The 20,135-nt window shown below is 45.0% G+C and overlaps 2 protein-coding genes across 3 annotated transcripts in view; both read right to left on the bottom strand.

The window, feature by feature from the left end:
• The window catches only part of Shrm (Shroom), a 169,410-nt gene extending 165,702 nt beyond the window's left edge, over nt 1-3,708 (bottom strand). Inside the window, exon 1 of one of the 2 annotated variants that reach the window (XM_066744240.1) lies at nt 3,409-3,708. The gene's annotated coding sequence lies outside the window, so the exon portion shown is untranslated. The remainder of the gene's footprint in view (nt 1-3,408) is intronic. The other variant, XM_066744239.1, reaches the window with a different exon arrangement.
• An 8,335-nt stretch (nt 3,709-12,043) lies between these two features.
• On the bottom strand, nt 12,044-14,410 carry LOC136783833 (cilia- and flagella-associated protein 184-like). Its single transcript, XM_066744135.1, has 7 exons — nt 14,393-14,410; nt 13,898-14,254; nt 13,449-13,565; nt 13,037-13,333; nt 12,586-12,794; nt 12,303-12,512; nt 12,044-12,206 (listed from the first exon to the last, which is right to left on the bottom strand). The coding sequence occupies exons 1-7, from the start codon at nt 14,408-14,410 to the stop codon at nt 12,044-12,046; spliced, it is 1,371 nt and encodes a 456-aa protein (XP_066600232.1).
• Nucleotides 14,411-20,135: the final 5,725 nt, after the last annotated feature.

Genomic DNA, 20,135 nt, shown 5'->3' with positions numbered 1-20,135 from the left:
GTAGCCACGCGAAGCTCCGCGTATGGCAGAATTCTTGCTTCTTAAAGGTAGTCATGATTCATTCATGAGGAGAGAGACCTTCGATTGCATACACGGATGCCCCGAACAAGACGAGAACCGGCAAAGTCAACTTTTGTCGTCTCGAGTACTTGTTCGTTCTGTTGGGGATTGCCGGCTCGCTCCTACCTGCTATGACAATCTATACTCCCTTTTTACCCCCCCCCCTCTCTCTCTCTCTCTCTCAAGGTCGCGCAAAGCTCCTGAATTAAAAACAAATTTTCAAGCAATCGCTCTCTTATATGCATTTCATTTGGACAGCGCGCGCGCTCGCTCGCTCGCCCGCGATGCATTATTTATACCTCATGTCTATCCTATACTCATCGGAGCTTTTTATCCCCCATCATCCCTTCTAATATACGCGGATCTCATTTATAGAATTATTCAATTATTCCACGATTGAAAAAAAAAAAGAGAAAAGAAACTGATGGAGAACGCGAAGAAAATACCGAGTGCTTGACAACTCGTACCTTTGGACGAAAGATTTTGCTCATCTTTTCGTTAATTCTCCCCGTGAAAACTTACGTTCGGAAATATATTTATGTATATATACCTGAGCTGCGTCCTTGGACGTTGAGATATTTCGACACGACATTCTTGGTTAAAAAGTTCGCTCGGCGTAGCGCGCGCGTCAGTGGAAAGGTCAAGGCGGGAGATGGCGCATCGACAAGTGTCAAGGTCGCGAGAGAAGCGGGAGGAGGAAAGCGGAGCAAGTAGGCTGTAGGGGAGCATGCAATCGTGAATACTTTGCTTGAAAAGCGTTGGTATCGCGTGGCGAAATAAGTGAATGACCGATTCGAGAGCGATGAGCCTAAACGAGGCTAAATCCTGTGGACGCGGCACGGCGCGGCGAGTCTCCCCCAGCACCACTCTTGATGGAGGGTGTATGGAGCCCTAGTCGAGGTAAGTGTGCAACAGTGCCCACCTTTCGTTCGATCCTCCTCATGATAGACCGGGGAGAATCAAGTGGCAATTTTTTAAAAGAAAGTAACCAGAAGGAGCTCCGAGACAATGGGTGAGCCGGAAAATCGCATCGGTGGGATACGCGTGAGAAAAATTCCTTGAGAGAATTGTTTGATGCACGTTTTAATGGCAAAGAGGGTACGTACAATCGTGTAGAGTCGCACACAGGCCACAGGCTGTAGAAACGGATGAACTAAGCAACGCATCGCGTATATACACGATCCTCCTCCTCCCCCTTCACCTCCGCCACTCTCGATCCCGAAGCTCCCGCGCGGCGCCATGTTGTATATGGTATGTATGTACGTGTATCGGTGTATGTACTCTCTGCTGCTGCATGGGTGCTTTTGAATCGCGAGAACGCGCGCGCCGCAAATCCGGTAAGGATCGTTATCTGAAAGTTGCTCGCGCGAAAGAAGAACGACTCGTTAAAATTCATGGAGCCGCTTCTTTCTCGCGGAAAGATTGTACAAGCCGACCACCATCACCGCGGTGGTGAGCCCGTTACGTCGAGAGTGCAGGGCGCTCTTGCCTGCCGCGGAGCATCGCCAAACCTTTTATCATCCGGTTCGAGCTTCGACAGACTCTCCATCTCCCATGCAGCAGACCGACAAAAACGAGACGCTAATCAACCGTCTATAACGCGGGACACACGCTTTTCCCCATCCCCAGCACCGACTTTATTTCTACCATTGCAGCGCTTTCCAAGCATAACGCAACGAGCCATTTAAACTCGTCGATCATCGCCTTTCGGCCATTTCAGCGTCGATTCTCTCCTACAGCCATGTGATCCTTGGAAAATTATAACTGTGCCGCACTGACAAAAGATTCCTTTCACTCGGATAAATCTTTACTTAATGCTGCAGAGATTCAATGTCAACTTGGATTTAATAAATAACTCATACAATTTCAATAACAAATATTTTATTCCTATATCAATTTTCATCCATTTCATCAAATTTCATTCATTATAATAACTCAATATTTATTTCAATCGAACGATTTTTCATTTTCTGTCTGATACTGCTTCTACTGTTTCCATCATATTTAAATATAGTTGAGTGACAAATATTAATTCAATATACCACTAAATTCCCACTACATGATCCAGGAAATATATAGCATAAGAATACATTTGAATAAAATTCTAACTGATCATCGCAACAAAATGTGTAAGCATGACGAGCAGGTGCACACACACATATATATATATATTTATATACGTAAAGAAGGTGGACGCGAGATCGCCGCACATTTCTCATCGGTAATTATTTATATAATAATTGACAGACACGTATCTCTACGTTGACACAACAGTGACACATGCGGTCTCTGATTTGCTGTACATATTCTTAAATTACTATATACGTATGAATCCACGAAACGATGTATACAAAATCGTGAAATAATATATACTATAATTCAAGCGCTGTTAGGTCGCCAGTTTATTTTCAACTCTTACAAAGTAATCGGCAGTGAATGAAGCTTTACCGTGTACGTTATGCACATGTATGTAACTCGTGATGATTTTTACGCATAAGAAGAATAGACTGGTCGATATATGCCTACATATTTGTATAATGTAATACGGAGGAAGGATAAAGTGATGAATAGTATAGGTGTTTATTAACACACACGCACTACCCTCTGAAAACTGAGTACCAAAAATGTCTGTAAGAATACATGTATTTCTTCTGGAGATTTCTCAAGTGAATTCTCCTCTCACAATAAATGTACTTGGTGTTCTGCAGTTCTGCATCTCGTGTAATGATATTTGTCTATCTCACCAAATCGACAGTTTCATGACTCGAAAAACTTGGTACAATGATGACACACGCTTCGATCAGGTTATGAAATTAAAGTAACGTGCAGGCTTAGCTTTTTAAATTCTTTTTTAATAGTACCTACTTTATTTTTCCCCCGATTGAAATTACCGCCACATTTGCTCTGCTAGTGTTTCAGATTATTAAATTCAACTCGACGAAGCATTATATTATGTTGTTCCAATTGAAATAATTGTTCTCAGCAATTATAATATTCATCTATTAAAAGAAAAGAAATACTGAATTTCTTTCAAAGAATGATATCAATGGATTTGTTCAAACAAAGCATCCAAATGAAGCATTTTGTTGGGAGAAATACTACCTTTCTCTCGGTACAGCGTAGAAGCAGTCCGAGGAAAAGACTGAGTCACCGCGGCCGAGTACACACGGACGGGTTATAATCTAAATAAACGCGCGCGCGCCACCCCGTCTGGAATTCATTTCGATTGCAAAGTTTGGAGCGTAGCAGCACCTGCGAGGCAGAGGCCAGGTGGCTGGCTCATGCTTGGTCTATTGCATACGGGCGGGAAGACACTAAGAAGCGTACACGATAGAGTAGACTAAGTACCTGTAAGCACGCAGGCTCCCACCTGTTGAATCACCGGGAGAGTAGGACTGGGTCTTAGCGACAGGCTCCTTTTCCCTTGACTCGACTCGCACGATATCCACCACGACCAAATAGCCCTTGGTAACCCGTGAACGCCCCTCCTGGAATGCACTTGTGCCCGAAGAAACTGGATTCCAAGTCAACTTTGCGAAAAACAGAGTAGCCAGCACACACTGTACACAGCACGTCACGTCGGCAAAGAAGAAGCGGAAGAAGAAGAGGAAGAAGGTGAAGATGAAGACGAAGAAGAAAAAGAAAAAGTTGAAAAAGGTAAAAGAAGCCACGCTTTTCTATGTATCGTTGATGAAGGGGAAAGCACCACGTGTAAATGCACTAGCGCGCGTTGCTCGTAGCTTTCCTTGCGTTCTTAAAAATGAATCAATACAGATGCGTCCAATCAGTAAGGATGCTGTTTAAGGAGAGGTCGGGCACTGGGAAATGTTGCCAATGACACAGTTCGTTTCGCGTTTCGCGACGAGAAGGGCGCTAGCAGCGATACTTTCGTCATTCTTCATGGAACTTGAAGAGAGCAACGGGCAATCGAAGAGAACCTCGAAGCACTCAGCGCGGGCGCCGATGCACGACTGTTGCCGATCTTGACCGAGCGCCGGCCGCCGGGCCCGGCCGACTCTTCATCCTCGCTCCTCAGTCCTCACCGTCCTCGCCTCGCCTCGCCTCGCCTCGCTTCGCTCTCGCTCGACTCTCCTCGCTCGACAGTCGAGTCGACAGAATCGAGCGAGTCGCCCGCCGCCCGCTCTGCCGCCACCCGCCCCAGCCAGAGTATATGTATAGCTTTGCCGAGTGACCGCGGAAAACACCGATTCCCTACGGAGTCAGCCGAGCAAACCAGATGGAATGTACGCGGCGGAAACCAGCCGGGATCGGAATCGGGATCGTGCTCGCCGGTTCGAAGCCAATCCAAGGCAAACGACCGCTCTCTACCCGTTCTTCTCTCCGTTCCTCTCTAGCGTACGGCTCTCTTCACTGCTATAATCTATGTCTATTATCCTCCTCTCTTGCTTGCTGCCTGCCTGCCTGCCTGCCTGCCTGCCTGCCTACCTACCTACCTCACTACCTACCTACCTACCTACCTACCTACCTTTCTTTCTTTCTTTCTTTCTTCTTCTTCCTCCTTCCTTCCTTCCTTCCTTCCTTCCTTCCTTCCTCCCTCCCTCCCTCCCTCCCTCCCTTCGATCTTACTTTCATACTTGCACATATTTTTTTCTTACTTTTACTTTTGATTTCTCGAGTCCGAAGATACTAATAACTATATATTAGGTACGCTAATTTAAGCCTCCCCTTCCTCCAAACGAAGATAGATGTGGGACATTATGAATTATCACACCTTCACCCCGCCACCCTATTCTCGAGTCCTATACATAAAAGCTTGAGTGAACTAGGCTAATCCTTTTGTCCACTGGTCAACAATCGATCAATATAGGTATTCTTCGATTAGCTCAAGCTATACACTCATTGTCAAAGATAATCATATATGCATGTATATTTCGAATTTAAAGGGTCAAAGAAATTACTGCATCACTTGATTTTATTATTGGAGCGCATGACGCCAAGTGAGATGTAAGCGCGTTTGATATACGGATAAATCGTATATAGAGGTTCTCTTGACTATTTCAAACGTAGGTTTTAAAATTCCTCGTGTACAGAACAACTATGGAAAGATGATGCTTCTCCTCAACAGAATTAAATATCGTCAATCAAGAAGATATGTTTCGCAAAATTAGTATACGAATAATTTACATTTGTGATTAAACAGAAAGTTTGGAAGTAGTAAGTAGAATGTGTTTGAGACTTTTTGAAATATTAAAATTTCTAAGGCGTGCTATTTGTCTTCTTCTTAGCTTCAAAAAATGCTAAAAGGAAAGATGTTTCGAAGAAAAATTTTTAAGCAAATATACGTGTACTTCCATGTGTGTAACTATCAAGTGGGTGAACATTAAATATTAATTCATGGTCAACCTTATTGTAGGTGTTCCGATTTTCATATTCTAGAATACAGTTATTTATGAATATACTTGTTCTGTGTACATACGTATAGTATTGAATTTATAGGAAATTTTTGGTTTTTCTGTATCAAATTCCAATCGTGACTGTAAGATTACTATACTAAAACGTTTCATTGGATCGCCGGTATATGATTTGAGGTTGAAGAAACTATTTAAAAATAGATTTTCAGACTGCAAATAATAAGCTAAATATGAGATTGACATTTTTCCATAGTAAAAACTATTAAATCTTATTTTTTGCTTGTTACAACTCTGATATATTAAGGTGGTTGGCACTAAAATAGTTTACATTATTGTGCAAAATTTAATTACATTTACTACTTTATTTATTAACGCAAACGAAAAATTTCCATCGTTTGGCTAACAAAAAAATTCTATTATTCCATGTTCTGTTAGTTGCAGGTATTGCAAATAAATACACATAATAACAATATGACAATAAAGACTATAACATATTTGAAATATCTTTTATGTGAACATTTTGATCATTAGTATAATTTTCGGTGTAAAGTGTGCCGATACTAATTTGGAAATCCTCGGAAGAAGGGACGATTCTGACATTGAATATAGAGTAAAGATCAATTAATGTCTACGATTTTTATAATTGAAAAAAAGGTCTAATTTTCATTGAATGTGTATAACTAAGTGGAAGCGGCCAGCAGCATATCCCAGCTTCGGTCCTTGCTCGCGATCAGCTCGAAAGAAACAGAATGTGTTGACTCGTAAGTTAGATTCTGCTGGCACAAATGCAGTCTACATTGGTGTGCATTGCATCCGCTGTACCGAGAGAAAACCTCTTGCCGGCCATCTGCCGGTTCTGGCCAAGGACGCCTAGTCCAAGCTGTTGACCCGAGGTCGCTTCAATTATCGAGACAATTAAAGCATTCCCCAATGTTCGCCCCACGAATCCCGATATATATATATATATATATATATATATACACAAGCGGAAGTACCATCATTTGTCGATCGACTCGACCTGCAGAACGCGAGAATTCGAGCAAGACGAAGCAAAGTAATAATGTTTAAGTTGCAGGATCTCGATCGAGCAATTTACTTTCATTTACGCCTTACGTCGATTTTTCTCAATGTACCTGCTTTGTAAATTTAGCAGGGCTACGCTACCCCATTACTCGTTTCCTATCATAATAAACTTAATGGAAAAGTGTGGCAAGTGTTTGTTAGGATCGCGTAGGTGAAACCGGAAATGCGCACGGTCCTATTGTTTCTCGAGTAAATGAAGAGTGCATGGGTATATATATATATATATGGACGTATACAGCTGCAGGGCATTAGAAGTTACGTATACTATAAGAATATGTACGTAGGAGCGAGTCTATAACGTTAATCCAAAGTCAAAATGTTGGACATGCATATACAAGTAAATGTATATCTATGTGAATGTGTCGACGTGTTCCAATTTAAGACGCGAGACAATGCCGTGATTTCTTCGTTAATCACGATGATTACGCCATTTTCGTGCGCGCAATCAGCCTCGGGGAAAACCGTTGCAAGCTGCCGTTGGCTCGGTACAGGAAGGGCAGATCGATCGACCTTCTTCGTGAGTCTAGCGTCATTTTTCAAGGAAGCAGCCTCGAGCCGAGGACAAGAGGCGTTCTTATGAGGATAATCGCCGGTCCGTTGAACTTGATCAATGTCTGCTCGGCACCTCTACCATACATTTTTACTTTTTTATTATTATTATTTTATGATATTGCCGCAAAATTCCTTCCTGGTAGTTTTATATAGTAATAGTTTAGTTCGAATTAAGCTCGTTACGTTACTCGTTTCTTTTTTAATCAGGCTTTATCGATATTATTACAAGAAAAAATCTTACATCACATACGAGTATCGTTTCAAGATTAAGAAAATCGATCGTTTAATTAAATCGAAACGTAAAATTTGGAAAAAGAGGAGCTGCGAGAATGGAAAAATGGTCTTGATAGGGATTGAATGAAAGGCGATATTTGATAAACCAGTTTTGAAGGAAATGGATAAGCGCTCCTATAATAATCGATATCTATATCGGCCGGGAGAAATGGTATTTAGGTATAGGTATATCAGGTAAGAGGGGGTGGTGGTGAGAGAAAGAGAGAGTGTGCCGGCAGATCAGGAGAGGAGAGGCCGGACTGCGGACAAGCTCTGATTGCGAAAGACACGCAACAATCGCTGCAATTGACCGCGTAATAGAAACGCGTTATGCAGTCTCCCAGCAGAAGTCGGTAGAATACTGGTCGACCTTGAGAATCAACATGATTCTTTAACGTGCGTTTTCCCTTTTACGGAAAGTTTCCGCTTTCGTGTAATTGCTATACGCTATACCGGTCAACTTGAAAAATTCGATCATCTGCCTAACAAGGATGGGCAGTATGCGGTTTAGCAGGCAGCTCCTGCTAATAAGAGTCTTCCAAAATTATTCTAAATCGTCGAATACCATATTAAAATTCAGTTAGATTTCACAGATTTCCTTTGAATAGTAAAATGTAGAAAACGTGCGGTAAAAGATTGATCCATACATAGAAGAACGTGAAGAGTAAAAATTGTATGAACGTGTGTGAAGACCCAATTGATATCCACCCAATCTCGAGGCAATATATAATTATTATAGCTTTAAAGCAAAATTTTCATCATTATAGTGCACAGTTGTTAAACCGACCGATGACCAAAGGGATTACGCTCCAATATTATATATTTATACGATTTTGCGTGGTTTTTTAATTTTCCTCCATCTGCTTCAGTTAATTTATATAATACAATTTTTTTTTTTTTTTCATGTACTTGTCGACGAAAGACTATATCGTGAGACTCTTCATATAAATATTCTATATATATATATATATATATATATATATATATATATATTTAAATTGAATAAATAATTAATATACTATGAGAGAGAAAAGGCTTCTGTAGTGCAGTGTCTCATTTTAAATGTAAAATAAGAGATGCGGTGTGTGCGTGTTTACAGTGAGCGGGGAATGAACGGAAGAGAATCGTTTCAGTTGTCATTTGATAAAATGGAATCAGGGAAAAGGAAAGGAAAGGAGCGACTAATCGGCATTATTACGAAAAATTCATTGGACATCGATTGGGTCTGGTAAAGAGGCGTGAGATTGGTACGAACGGATCGATTGTTCGGATGAAGCGCGGCATAAAAGTGACGCCGCACGGTGATATGTGGTGGCGGTGCGGGATCCACATCGAGATTGGATAGAGACGAAATTTTTCTTATGGTAAACGGATGAAAGTCCAGAGCGAAACCGCCTGTGCGCAACAGGGTGTATGCTAAGCAAATGCAAATCGAGCCGATCTGCATAATTCGCTGTACGAGGTTTTCCCTCTGTTTTGCATGGCTCTTTCTTGACCAGCCACTCGACTTACACGATGTCGATCGAGAAGGCGTCATGATTTATTATCGGCGTCGCTTTTCAACTGACAAACACACGACACACTGCAATTTACCAATAAAAATGATATAATAATGGCAGAAGCGGCGCTCTTCGAGATTATATATCGATCCAAGCGGCATGATAAATAGAGCAAAAGGATCATTTGAAATTCCGCTCAGGCTGATAACAGCTGCCTGCGAGTCATTCTTTAATTGCCCTAATTAATTGGGTCGTCGATTCTCTCAGATACGTATAGTGTGAATTCATATATATATATATAATAAAGAGCAACGAATCTATCGAGTAGAGGGATGTATCGAAGGAAAGACTGGGCGAATTTTGTTGGTTGCAGCATTGGGTTACGAAGAAAAGGAAATGATAATCTTGCGGAAGGACATACGCGCGAGATGCGATTTTATAGCGTATAGTGGTCAAACTGCAGGCTAGTGGCTAGTCTTTTTTTTTATGGTACACCCTTGCTGAAAAGCTGCAGCAAACCGTTTGGAAAGCCTTGTATAGATTTTCATTGAAGGAGGACTTTGCGCGAGGAAAAGCTGAATAGGCTTCTTAGAAGACGTGCAATGTATGTACAAGCGCAGGTATAGAGGAGGCCCGTAGCGGAAACAGCTTGATCCCTAACCAAGGTAGGAAACTAGAAACGTGTACTACACGAACCGCAAAATTTCCCGATTCCGACCGGCCGTATACCTTCTCCCCCTGTACTAGCTGTCTCGGTGCTTAGGTATGTAGCGACACGAACGCTGAAGTATCTATTATCCTTAACGAATTTTTGAAAGTAAAGATAAGAGAAATTTGTAGTCTACCCTGAAAGATCGTTCCTATATAGATTATCTATACGAAAACGGATTGAAGCGCCCTATAAAAAGATTTTGGCTACACAAGCCTTTGAAAATCATGAAAGAAACCCGGAAATAACTGTACACTCCTGCGTGGCTATACTTCTGTATAGACAAAAATAAACCACAAAAAAAGAATTGAAAGATACATACAATTACCGAAATAGCAAAGATTAGGAAACGAGATGTTTACGAGAAATAAGGTTCAAGAACAATTCCGTTGATGCACAGGATATAATTAGCTCTTTATCATTAATTTCTGTGCGAAATTCTAATAGTCGCGACTCACCAGCCGGATTCGATTAGTTGAATTTATAATTTCGGGAGCAGAAAAGTTCTATCTTTGACGCGACAGGTCGGAGATGAGGAAGGTTTTAAATCGGGCAAAATGTATACTGCCTTTGAAAAGGAAAACTCTGCAGGGGATGACTCAGCTTAATTGATTGTTTGATTTAATTTTGGTGTGCAAAAGTCGATTGTACGCACAGTTGGAATTAATGGATTCAGCCTGTCATCGAAGCTTTCTTCCGAAAGGAAGGAAGGAGAGGCGATCTCTCGACTGCTACCATTCGTGGACGTAAAATAAAAAGATTCCTTCAAACGTCTGGACGCGAGACAGATTGTGGGTGTACAAATGACTAAAGCGTCCCACACACGTACAGAGAAGTCGGCTTTGACAATTTATTGCTATTCTTCTAGGTGAAGCAGCAACGTAATAGGGTTTGTGAAATCTGGACTCTCGCTCGCTCGCGCCCTAAAATCTCAACGAAAGTGCAGGATGTCAAGGGAGCGCTCCGGAGAAGCCAGGTATACCTCGGTCAGCGATAATACTGCTATTTCAAAAGACGAGGCTGCTTGAAATCGTGAGAAAAGTGGTGCTTGATAAGAATCTGGAGCAGCCGTCTGGAAATTTCTTATAATTAGTGCATTTGCATTTTTACTATTGTTGCGGATGGCTTTAATCGAATGTTCGAAGCGTTGCTTTTTGCTGCAGTGCTATGCACTCTACTCACTCGCGGTCATACGCAGTATTCGACGGTGAAAAACAGTTTTAGTATATATGCAAAGATGGCTGGCCTTACATTGCACAACTGCCCCCATCTCGACGTTTGAAATGATCGATATATATACGTAAGAAAATTAATTAACTGGATGAAATTTAAAATGAACTATTCACATATGAACACATTCGACCTAATGCATTAATCGAGTTAACACGATCGAGAAGCATCACGCACGTCACAAGGTGCAAGTATGGGTAAAGATTGCATGTAAATTTATCCCTTTGCCTCGAATCTGTAATTAATTCGTCTTTCTACTCTTTCTCAGGCTTGTATAGATAGAGGCAGTGAAAAAAATTGGAGCAACGATCGAACGAATCGCCTATCAATAATACGCGCGCGCCTGTGTGTGTGTCGATGGGGTATCGATTGGTGCTCGAAACACTCCAGCAGTAGGCGGTAAAAACTCAGTACTTGGAATTAACTCGGTTCTAGAAGTAACAGATTGAAATCGTGATTATCGCACGAGTGCAAAGATCTCGGATAATAAATGAAGCCAACGCTAGATTACGCGCCCTATTCGTCATTTGCCTTTGCTCAATTAGAAAATTGGGGATTCGATTGAAGCGAGCTTGCATGACCGTTGATGAGAATTCAATCGTATCCAAATATGATTGTCTTGTAGATATATCGCCTCGATTCAGCTGAATCTAGGTATATCCTAGCTTAATTTTCTATTCCTATAGGATTGACATGGTACTAGGAGCGTAAACGCGCACGCGTGGTAACTTGTTGAAAAATTGGAATTCGAAAGGGAACCTTCTGCTTCTTTTTTTCTCTCAATGCTCAACTCGATCGAGCGGAGAATGGATGGATAGTTGAGAATTGCAGGTAGGGTGCATAAGCCGTGTCTTGGATTATACGAAACATATCGTTGGTGCCGCTACTGCTTGATATTAAGCTGTCACAGGTAAAACGATAAGCAGGCACGACTACGACTTATCGGACTCGCCGCTCGCGTATATGCTAGTATGTATATACATACTAACTCGAGTGCCTCGGTAGTCCATACGTAGCCACGTAGGCGTATTTCAGATTTCTACCAAGGGAATTTCTTCTCGATACGAAGCCATCCTGCAAAACTGCAGACTCGACGCACACACGTAAGTCTTCGTGCAGGAGTTTATATCGATAGAAGAAAATACAGCCTTTACCCCCGCGCAAGCATACAACACACCCGAAATTTTCGTCGTGAAGCAACCGACCAAGAAGAACCATGAAAGAGTGACATTTCATCATTCACGATCTTTTTACGTCTCCGCCAATCAAAATAAACTGCTCGTTCTCGTGGGGGAAGCAGCATTCCTCGATGATTTATCTGGGACTTTGTATCCAGTGAGTAGCCTAATCTCTTCTCGAATCTCGCTGACGTTCTCCTTAGTTTCGTTGACAATGTTAATGGTGATCTCCATGTCGTACAATTGTGGCCTGCATTTACGAAAGTCAAGCCCCTCGTTAATGTTATACGTGTATATATAGAGGAAAGATCTGCAGAGCGCGCGGGTGAAGGAAAAGTTTGCTCACTTGTAAAAAAGTAAGCCAGCTTCCACTCTTTTGTCGTTATAGGCCCATCGTATATCCCTCTGGGTCAAACGTATTTTATTCACGTCCTCTCGAATGGCCAAAAATTCTTCTTTACGCTCGTTCAATAATTCCTCTTCGGACTTGGTATCCTCGATAAGACAGACTTCTTTTTCCTTCAAGTGGCAGAGCTGACTGGACAAGTGTTGAATCCTGCGCAGGAGACATGTTAGGAAAAACTAAAGAGTCTTGGCCGGGGAATAAATAACTCTCGCGCATAACTCACTTGGAGCTCAATTTCTCAAGCTCCCGATCTCGATCGTCCAGTTTATCCCTGTGCTCGATATTAGCGGTACGGAGCTCCTTGTAATCCATGGTAGTCATGCCTTTCCCAAGCACCTCCGCAAAGGCAAGCTGATCGCAAAGTTTCTCGTAACGATGTTGATGAACGAGGTAATGGAAACGAATATCCTTCAAAGCATTACGTCGAGATACCTTTGATAGAAAAGGCAAGAAAAGACGAGAAAAGAGAGGACAATCTGGAAGGACGAGAGCTTTAGGGGGGCCTGCTGGTCGGGTGGGAGAAAAATCTGTGTGTGTGTGTGTGTGACGATATATACTGTATATTCATCCCCGGATAATGTGGCGATCGGAGAATGTAGTTTTAGAGAGAGAGAGAGAGCTTAACGAGAGCAACGGGAGAAATAACGATGAGACAGACGGTCCTCGGGTCTTACCTGACGTCGCGTCATTTCGTTAACAAGCCTGTCCGGAAGTTTTTTGCCCGTTTTGGCATAAACGAGTTCAAATGCGATGTTTTTTTCGCGATTCAAGAGCTGGTCGAAATTTCGCTTGTCCTCCTCGCACATTGCCTGCACCCTGTTCTCGTAATCGTGTATCTCGGACATCAGCTGGTTCTGTCGAGCCATTATCTCGTCGAGTTGTTGCTTGTAGGCGAGCAGAGCGCGTCTATAAATTTTGTCCATGTCCTTAGGGGGCTTCCTCGTGTCTGCCAGTACCGCCTTTCGCTGTTTCTATATGAACCAGTCAACGACGAGGAAAGTCTTTGCCTTCGACAGGTGCAGCCTCCTATCGGCCGCACTAAGAAAATCCTCGTAGCGAGCAAATCGGTCGCAGTTATTTTCTCACCTTCCTTAAATACCTCACTATCGCAAGTTCCAACAGTCTATTCTTTCTTTTCAACGACGGACTCTCGGCCAGACACTCCTTCAGATTTCCGATCATCCTGTCTCGTTCGGAAAATACCTGTATTGCAGAGTTTAACGAAATTAGCCAAGTATCTCGAGGTAATAATTGTGATGATCCGACTGGGGGTGAATGGGAAACGTTTTGCGATTAAATAAAAACTCTAGAGTTTCTCCTGCCTCTTTTTTTTAAAAGAGGGAGAGAGGGGCAGCGTCACGGATTTTCAGCCGTAAGACACAATGCGGAAACGGATATTTCTGCAGAGCTAGCGCTGCAGCAACGCGGAGGTTCGTTCGGACGTGGGTCTCGGAGTATTACGAAGGTCGCGACTCGCGAGGTATATAGCAATTCGACGGGTAGAACGAGGGTTGGAATGACAGGTTTATGCGGACCTCGGCGGGAATCTCGGCGAGCACGTGATCCAACTCCGCGTCTCGCGGCGGTCCCTTCACCATCTTTTCTGCCGAGGGCTTTCCGGACGAATCCTCCTCGTCTCTCAGATATCCCGTCGCTTCCTTTTCCTCTTCCCCGTCATCTTCCACGTCGTGAAAAGCCTCGTACGCCGAGAAATCTTCTCCGTATTCGCCGAAGAGACTTCTGTCAAACATAACCTCGTCCCTGTAGCCCCCCCTATCATCCTCGTAATCATTTCCACTCTTATCTTTAACCTCCTGCTGGAAGGAAATTAACCTCCCGGAGGAGATAGGGTTCTCGTCGAAAACATGAGCCGGTCGAAGGTTTTGATCGGTCTGTTGAAAATTCAGGTATAGATATAGGTATAGTTGCCACACACGGGGGGAAAATGATTTTTCGTCGCTTGGTTAAGACGATCCGAAGATTCGGCACGGCCAATGCCACGCGATAGTCGAAGGCTCTTTTTATCCTACCTCGGTGAGTCTGTGCATCGGTTCGACCTTGTAAAATTATCACGGCCGAAGTGGCGAAAAAAATGGATGGAGTCGGCCGATGGGGCGATGGACGCGCGAGCGGATCGGAGCGGAGTCGACTCGATCGAGAATCGAGACTCGAATGTGTCATGGGTGGCGGGCGGGCGGGGGTGGAGAACTCGACCAACGGACGGACGGATACGGCCGCGGCTGAGAGAAAACAGCCGAACGAATCGACGCGACGGCGGATGCATCGACGCGGATCTCCCGCGGACGACGAGAAGACCTCGAGACTCGCGCGCATGCGGTCGTCCTTGAGTCTTCAACGTCGAAGATGATCTTTCTCGACGCTGCTATAAGTGCCGCAGCAAGAAAAGTCCACGAGGATTAAAGCGCTACGAGCTACTGTTGTGTGCCCCATCCCATTCCATATACATTGTGTCGTGCGACTCCGCCTCTTTGTCTTTCGCTTACGTATATATATATATATATATATATGTATATACATTTCATTGCGATTCAGGAGAGGGAGAGAGAGAGAGAGAGAAGAAAAGCTTTCAATAACACACACAAATTTTCCACGGGTTCGCTCCCACTTTGCTATACTTCTCCATGACTGAAAACTTTATTGCGGAACTCGTTAACCGCGCAGTTGCATTCTGAAGAATACATTTGCAACGATAGCCGGGCTCGGCATGGTATGGGAGGCAGCGCACAACAGGTTCGTAATTTAGGCGCGACTTTCTTATCGCGTTTAAAAATAAACGTAATGCCCGCAGGGTCGCGGTTGAAGGGAAATTATCGCGAATCGATCGCGGCCTTTAAAAACAGGAGGGAGAGGGTCGATGCTCGAGCATGAAGAGTGACGAGCAATAGCGCAGCACGCTTTGCTTTGCTTTCCTTTCCTTTGCTTTATGCGGCTGGACCCTACGGAGATTAGATCTCGTGAAAACCGAGGGAGATGGTGAGCGCGGGGGTGCGATGAGCCAGAATCTACGAGGAGGAAGGCCAATGAAAAGGGGAAGTGGAGAAGCTGAGCCGAGGCCGCGCCGCGTGGGCAGCTATAGCACCGCCAGCACCGCATTCCTGTAGGATCAAGGATCCCTTGCTCCTCGCATCGCGCGTTCGAGCAGGTCCATGCGCGCGCATACCTTTGCAACGCGAGCTATCTTTACGCGCGCTATATATATATATATATATATACACACATTTTCCCTGCCACCCTTCCCCACCTCAGCCTCTCTCACTCACTCCTCAAGCAAGTCCAACAAACGCACGTACTCGTCTCGATTCGTTCGATTGTCAGTTCTTACTGATCGAGCTTGCGCTCTATGCACACCTCTCTCTCTCTCTCTCTCTCTCTCTTGACATATCTTCCGCTTCAACTCGCGCAGGAGCACAGTCTTTTTCCACGTATCCTGACACTGACGTACCAATTTCCACACTCTCTCCCTCTACATAATACAATAATATTGCGTACCTCGACAATTCTCACCCTCCTCCTTCGAAATTTATGACGACGAGATTTTCGAGGCTCGACCATGTGTAGGAAGTTTTAAACCGTGCTTGGCTTCTCTGATTAACGATTGAACGTTGCGCGAGTGAATATTAAAACTGCGCCGTACTTTGCACCAAAGTGTGCTAAGGTCAGCGTGCAAATAACACTGAATCAAGCAACAAAGATACATTCGCCGATGAAAAATCGCTACGTGACTCGAAGAAAGGAGGCTGGAAGGACTCTAAGAATAATGCGAGACGAGACACGGTTTTGCCTCTCTGCGGCTATACCGCCAATAACGGAGAAATCGAAAGTGACCGCTTGGGAGAGGAATTTTTCGTGGAAAATATTATGTATCGCTATAGAAAAAGCGTTTTAACGAAAGAGTTGTCGGTATATAGGTTGGCTGTGGGGGAAGAATAGCCCCAAAGGCTCTCTCTCTCTCTCTCTCTCTCTCTCACTGGAATCTCTGCTGCTTGTACTCTGATCCGCGAGACTATTGTCGAATACGGGCGTGTCCTGGACTCCTTATGCCTGCCAGATCGTTGGCCTTTCCTCGGATTTGATTTCCTGTGGAATGGTCGCGACGCGCGGCCCTCGAATAGCCGGAGCCTTCCGGGGCCCGGGCCGCAATGGAAACTGGACTGACTGGCTTTAACGGCGATCGCGCGCGCGGCAGGCGGCTTAAGCTTGCACGAACGAGGCACGAACGCCGCGGCCCGCGCTCGGACGCTCGGACCTTGGGAGCAGCCGAAGCAACAACAAGGACTGCGAAGCGAATGCGCATCCACGCTTCACAGTCCGCAGTTGGAGTGGCGCGAGGCATCCGCGCGTACACGCGGCCTACGTACGTATATGTATCTCGACGTCCTCTCGCATGCAAACGCTTTAACAGGCTTGCCGAAGCTTTACTCGCTTTACTATAGCTATATGGGAGAATGCAGTCGCGTCCAATCGTTCCGCGTCAAATAGAAGCTGCGCGTTAAGGCAGAGCGAGATGCTCCAATGTGATAAAACGAGCTGACGCCGCGGGAGAAAGAGGGAAAGCGAGAGCGAGAGTGTGAGACACAGGCCTCACTGTATAGTTGCATAAGCCTGCCATCTTGGTCTTCTCAAGGACGCTCCGCGAGTCCTAAGGTCAACGCACTTGCGACTCGCGTATCGGCCGCCCTTCGACTCCACTCCACTCCTCTAAGCCACAATTCTTTTTCTTCTTTCGCTTACCTCCCACACCATTTCTCCCCGCATCTCAACCACTTTTCGTCATATCAACGATTCCTCCCTTACACTGCAGAAATATTAACGTTTAGTATATCGATAAGCGCATTATACTCTCTGTACTTGTTCGACCAACTTTCGACCTTCTCCCTGGCTCCTATATACATATGTTTCTTCTTGCTCGTCTCCTTCCATCTTACGATCGACCTACGGTCATCTCCCGCAGAATGATAAACGTAGGATATATATATATATATATTCCACGTGCCATATAAAGTACTGGATCGTTAGAGGCAGCATTTAAGCCGAAGGAAAAACCTCTTCATTGCAAACCGGACTGATTAGAGACGCTCGAGCGAGAACTCTTCGACAAAGTCACTTTTATTTGCGATTGTCAGTGGAACGCGTACGTTACTATTCATAACGCCAGAAGCAACATCTTGCGGTCCGTTAGTAATGTCACTTTACAGCTACCGCGTGCATGCCTCCGCTCGGCAACTTTGTTGACAACGAGACTTACTCAAAGCTACATTTTATAGCTACTGCACACGCGAACCTTTTAATGTCTCGATTGATGAGAGAGAGAGAGAGAGAGAGAGAGAGGGAGAGGGAGAGAGACTGTATTTACCGTACGGCATCCGCTATCCTATCAGACTCATGTGCTGCTTATGTATTAGTGATTTATACAATACCTATGTATACCATATGTATGTATATCTTTCAATAAATTGTATGGATAATTTTTTTGTTAGAAAAGGCACTGCACGTATGCGCTTTTTGCCAGCGGAATAGAATCGAAAAGCACAGGGCTTGGGTAATGGTACTGGAGGATGCTTATTTTCGCTTGGTGGCTGAGGCAAAAACGGCTAGTTTTCAAGTAAAGCCGCGCGGTATCGAGCGGGGTATGCGAGGCAAGCGCGTTTGAAGTTCTAGGTTGCCCGCGCGCGCGGTAGCCGAGTCGTTTTACACCTCTTTACTGTTCGGTCGGTACCATAAAATTACAAGAGCGCGGCCGCGGTTCGTCGATAATCCCTGGTAAACGGCAGCATCGGCTGCTCTGCCAATCCAACCGAGGCACGTGGGTGGTCGTGCGAGATTCAAGAAGCCGAGTCGACCGGCAAATAAAGAATTTTATGAAACTTGAATCGCGTCCTCCCAGCGGAGGGAGGAACGTGTCGGTGGCCCCTTATCGAGGGAGTCGACCTTTCTCGGCGCAGGGAACGGAGAGAAGAAAGCTGAGACAGGTAAATCGTGGACTCTCGGGGAGCCTTGCGAGTGGCCTATAGGAAAAAGAAGGATCTCGCGAGTACGTGGAATGGAGGAAGCAATGGTGAGGAAGGGATACGGGGGAGGAGGAGTAGGAGGAGAGGATGAGGAAGAAGAGGAGCAAAGGCAGGAGAAGGCGAATGTGCAGCTGACCCCGGCCACATCTTGGCCCGCGGGGTTATTCTATTTATATCTCGACTGTAGATATATTTAGCTTACGGGCCCCAACGATGGACCGGGCAAGAAACGATGAACGCCGAGCAAAAGGGCTACGCGCGGTCTCGAGGGGGAGGGGAGGTTTTATTTAAGCTATAGAGAGGGTATAAGGCAGACTGCAGAGATCGCGCGAGCATCGACCGAACCAAAGAGGTGTTCGATGGCCGCCCACGGTTGTATCGGTAAAACCGCTTGACGAATACGTTAACACTCCAAATCCGACTATCTCGATCCTCGAGTCCTCGACTCGCTCAAGCTGCCGCGTTGCCACGGCCCGGGCCTATACATATAGACACACATGTATATAGGTACATACCTATATATAAATATATATGATAGGCGCATGCAGCCATGCGCTCGCCGACTCCTTTTCATTCGTCATCGCTGCACACACACACACACACACACAGGAGCACGCACCTGCATAAGCATAGTCACGTATGAATCCTCCCTGGATCCTGCTCGGGACCGAGGAATTCCTTTCTTTCCTGCAGCACTTTGCGGCGCTCTGTCCCCTTTGACTTTTCCCACAAACTGCAATTTCAACTCCCCCTATGAGTATACATATACATACCTACACCTTGTGCCCCTCCTCGCTCTCCAACATTTACTCCCCAAGAAACTCTATATAGCTATACACAGCCTTCCACACAATAAAGAAGAATCTCAGCTTTGTACCGGCAAACTCTTAAAACGGTCGTCTTTTGAGAAAATCAGCGCATCCGTACTGCGCGGACCAACTTTTTCATCGACCGCACGTACCTACCGAGTAGCCGCTCGCATCTATGCATAAACAGTTACGGAGCGGTACCCGCGTCACAGCATTTTTCGACCAATATCGCGTACGTACAGCGTATAGTTTCTTCTCTGCAGTTCCCCCAATAACCCAACTTTCTTTCTCCCTCTATATATATACCTATATATATATATATATATGTGCATATATTAGGTAGCCGCTCCTCGATGAAAATGAAACACTACGTAACCCTCCTGCAGAGCGCTTTGAGGAACCTTGGCGCGTGGAAAGTTGGTAAATTGGAAGCTGCGGATAGATATTTCCAAGTATCCGAGCAGCACAAGTCCGGGTCGACTTACCGAGGTTATCGCGGTCCCTGCAGTAAATTCAGAACTGGAGAGGCCTTCGTCTTCCAGGTCCGGCTAGCTCTCGAGCGTCCCTGCTGCGGTATTTCGCATTTGCGAAAGATATCCTTCGCCAGTAAGGTAGTTCTTTCTATAGAAAGGACCGTGGCACGTAGACAACCATATATCCCGGACGTACACACATCGGCCACATACCAGATGCGGACGCGGGCGCGCAGTGGTAAGGACTCCCGACTCAGTCCCGCGATGCATTGTACCACGCGCGGATCGAGAACCCGACGCGGCCAGTCTAAGCTGCCACGTTAAATCATCCTGGCTCGTAGTGTCCCACCATCCCGAAGACGTTGTCAAACCCGCGCGGCGGTCCAGCCGAAGGGACCGAGGGGCGCGCGCGAGGAGTAAATCATCATCCTAGGCGTGTAAGCGTATAGCAGTTGCCCATGC

The sequence above is a fragment of the Prorops nasuta genome, unplaced genomic scaffold (assembly GCF_024137725.1).
Source record: "Prorops nasuta isolate Cenicafe-Biocafe unplaced genomic scaffold, Cenicafe_Pnas_1.2 PNAS00038, whole genome shotgun sequence".
In the NCBI taxonomy this organism is placed as follows: Eukaryota; Metazoa; Arthropoda; class Insecta; order Hymenoptera; family Bethylidae; genus Prorops; species Prorops nasuta.
Note: the sequence above shows the minus strand (reverse complement) of the source record. Positions and strands in the feature narration are given on the sequence as shown.

Bases quoted from the DNA above. Each gene is read 5' to 3' on its own strand.
- LOC136783833 (XM_066744135.1), bottom strand. The intron at 13,566-13,897 runs GTCCGCATAAAC...TCTGCAATACAG, and splicing joins TCGCCGAGATTCCCGCCGAG to GTATTTTCCGAACGAGACAG. The intron at 13,334-13,448 runs GTGAGAAAATAA...TGGTTCATATAG, and splicing joins TAGTGAGGTATTTAAGGAAG to AAACAGCGAAAGGCGGTACT.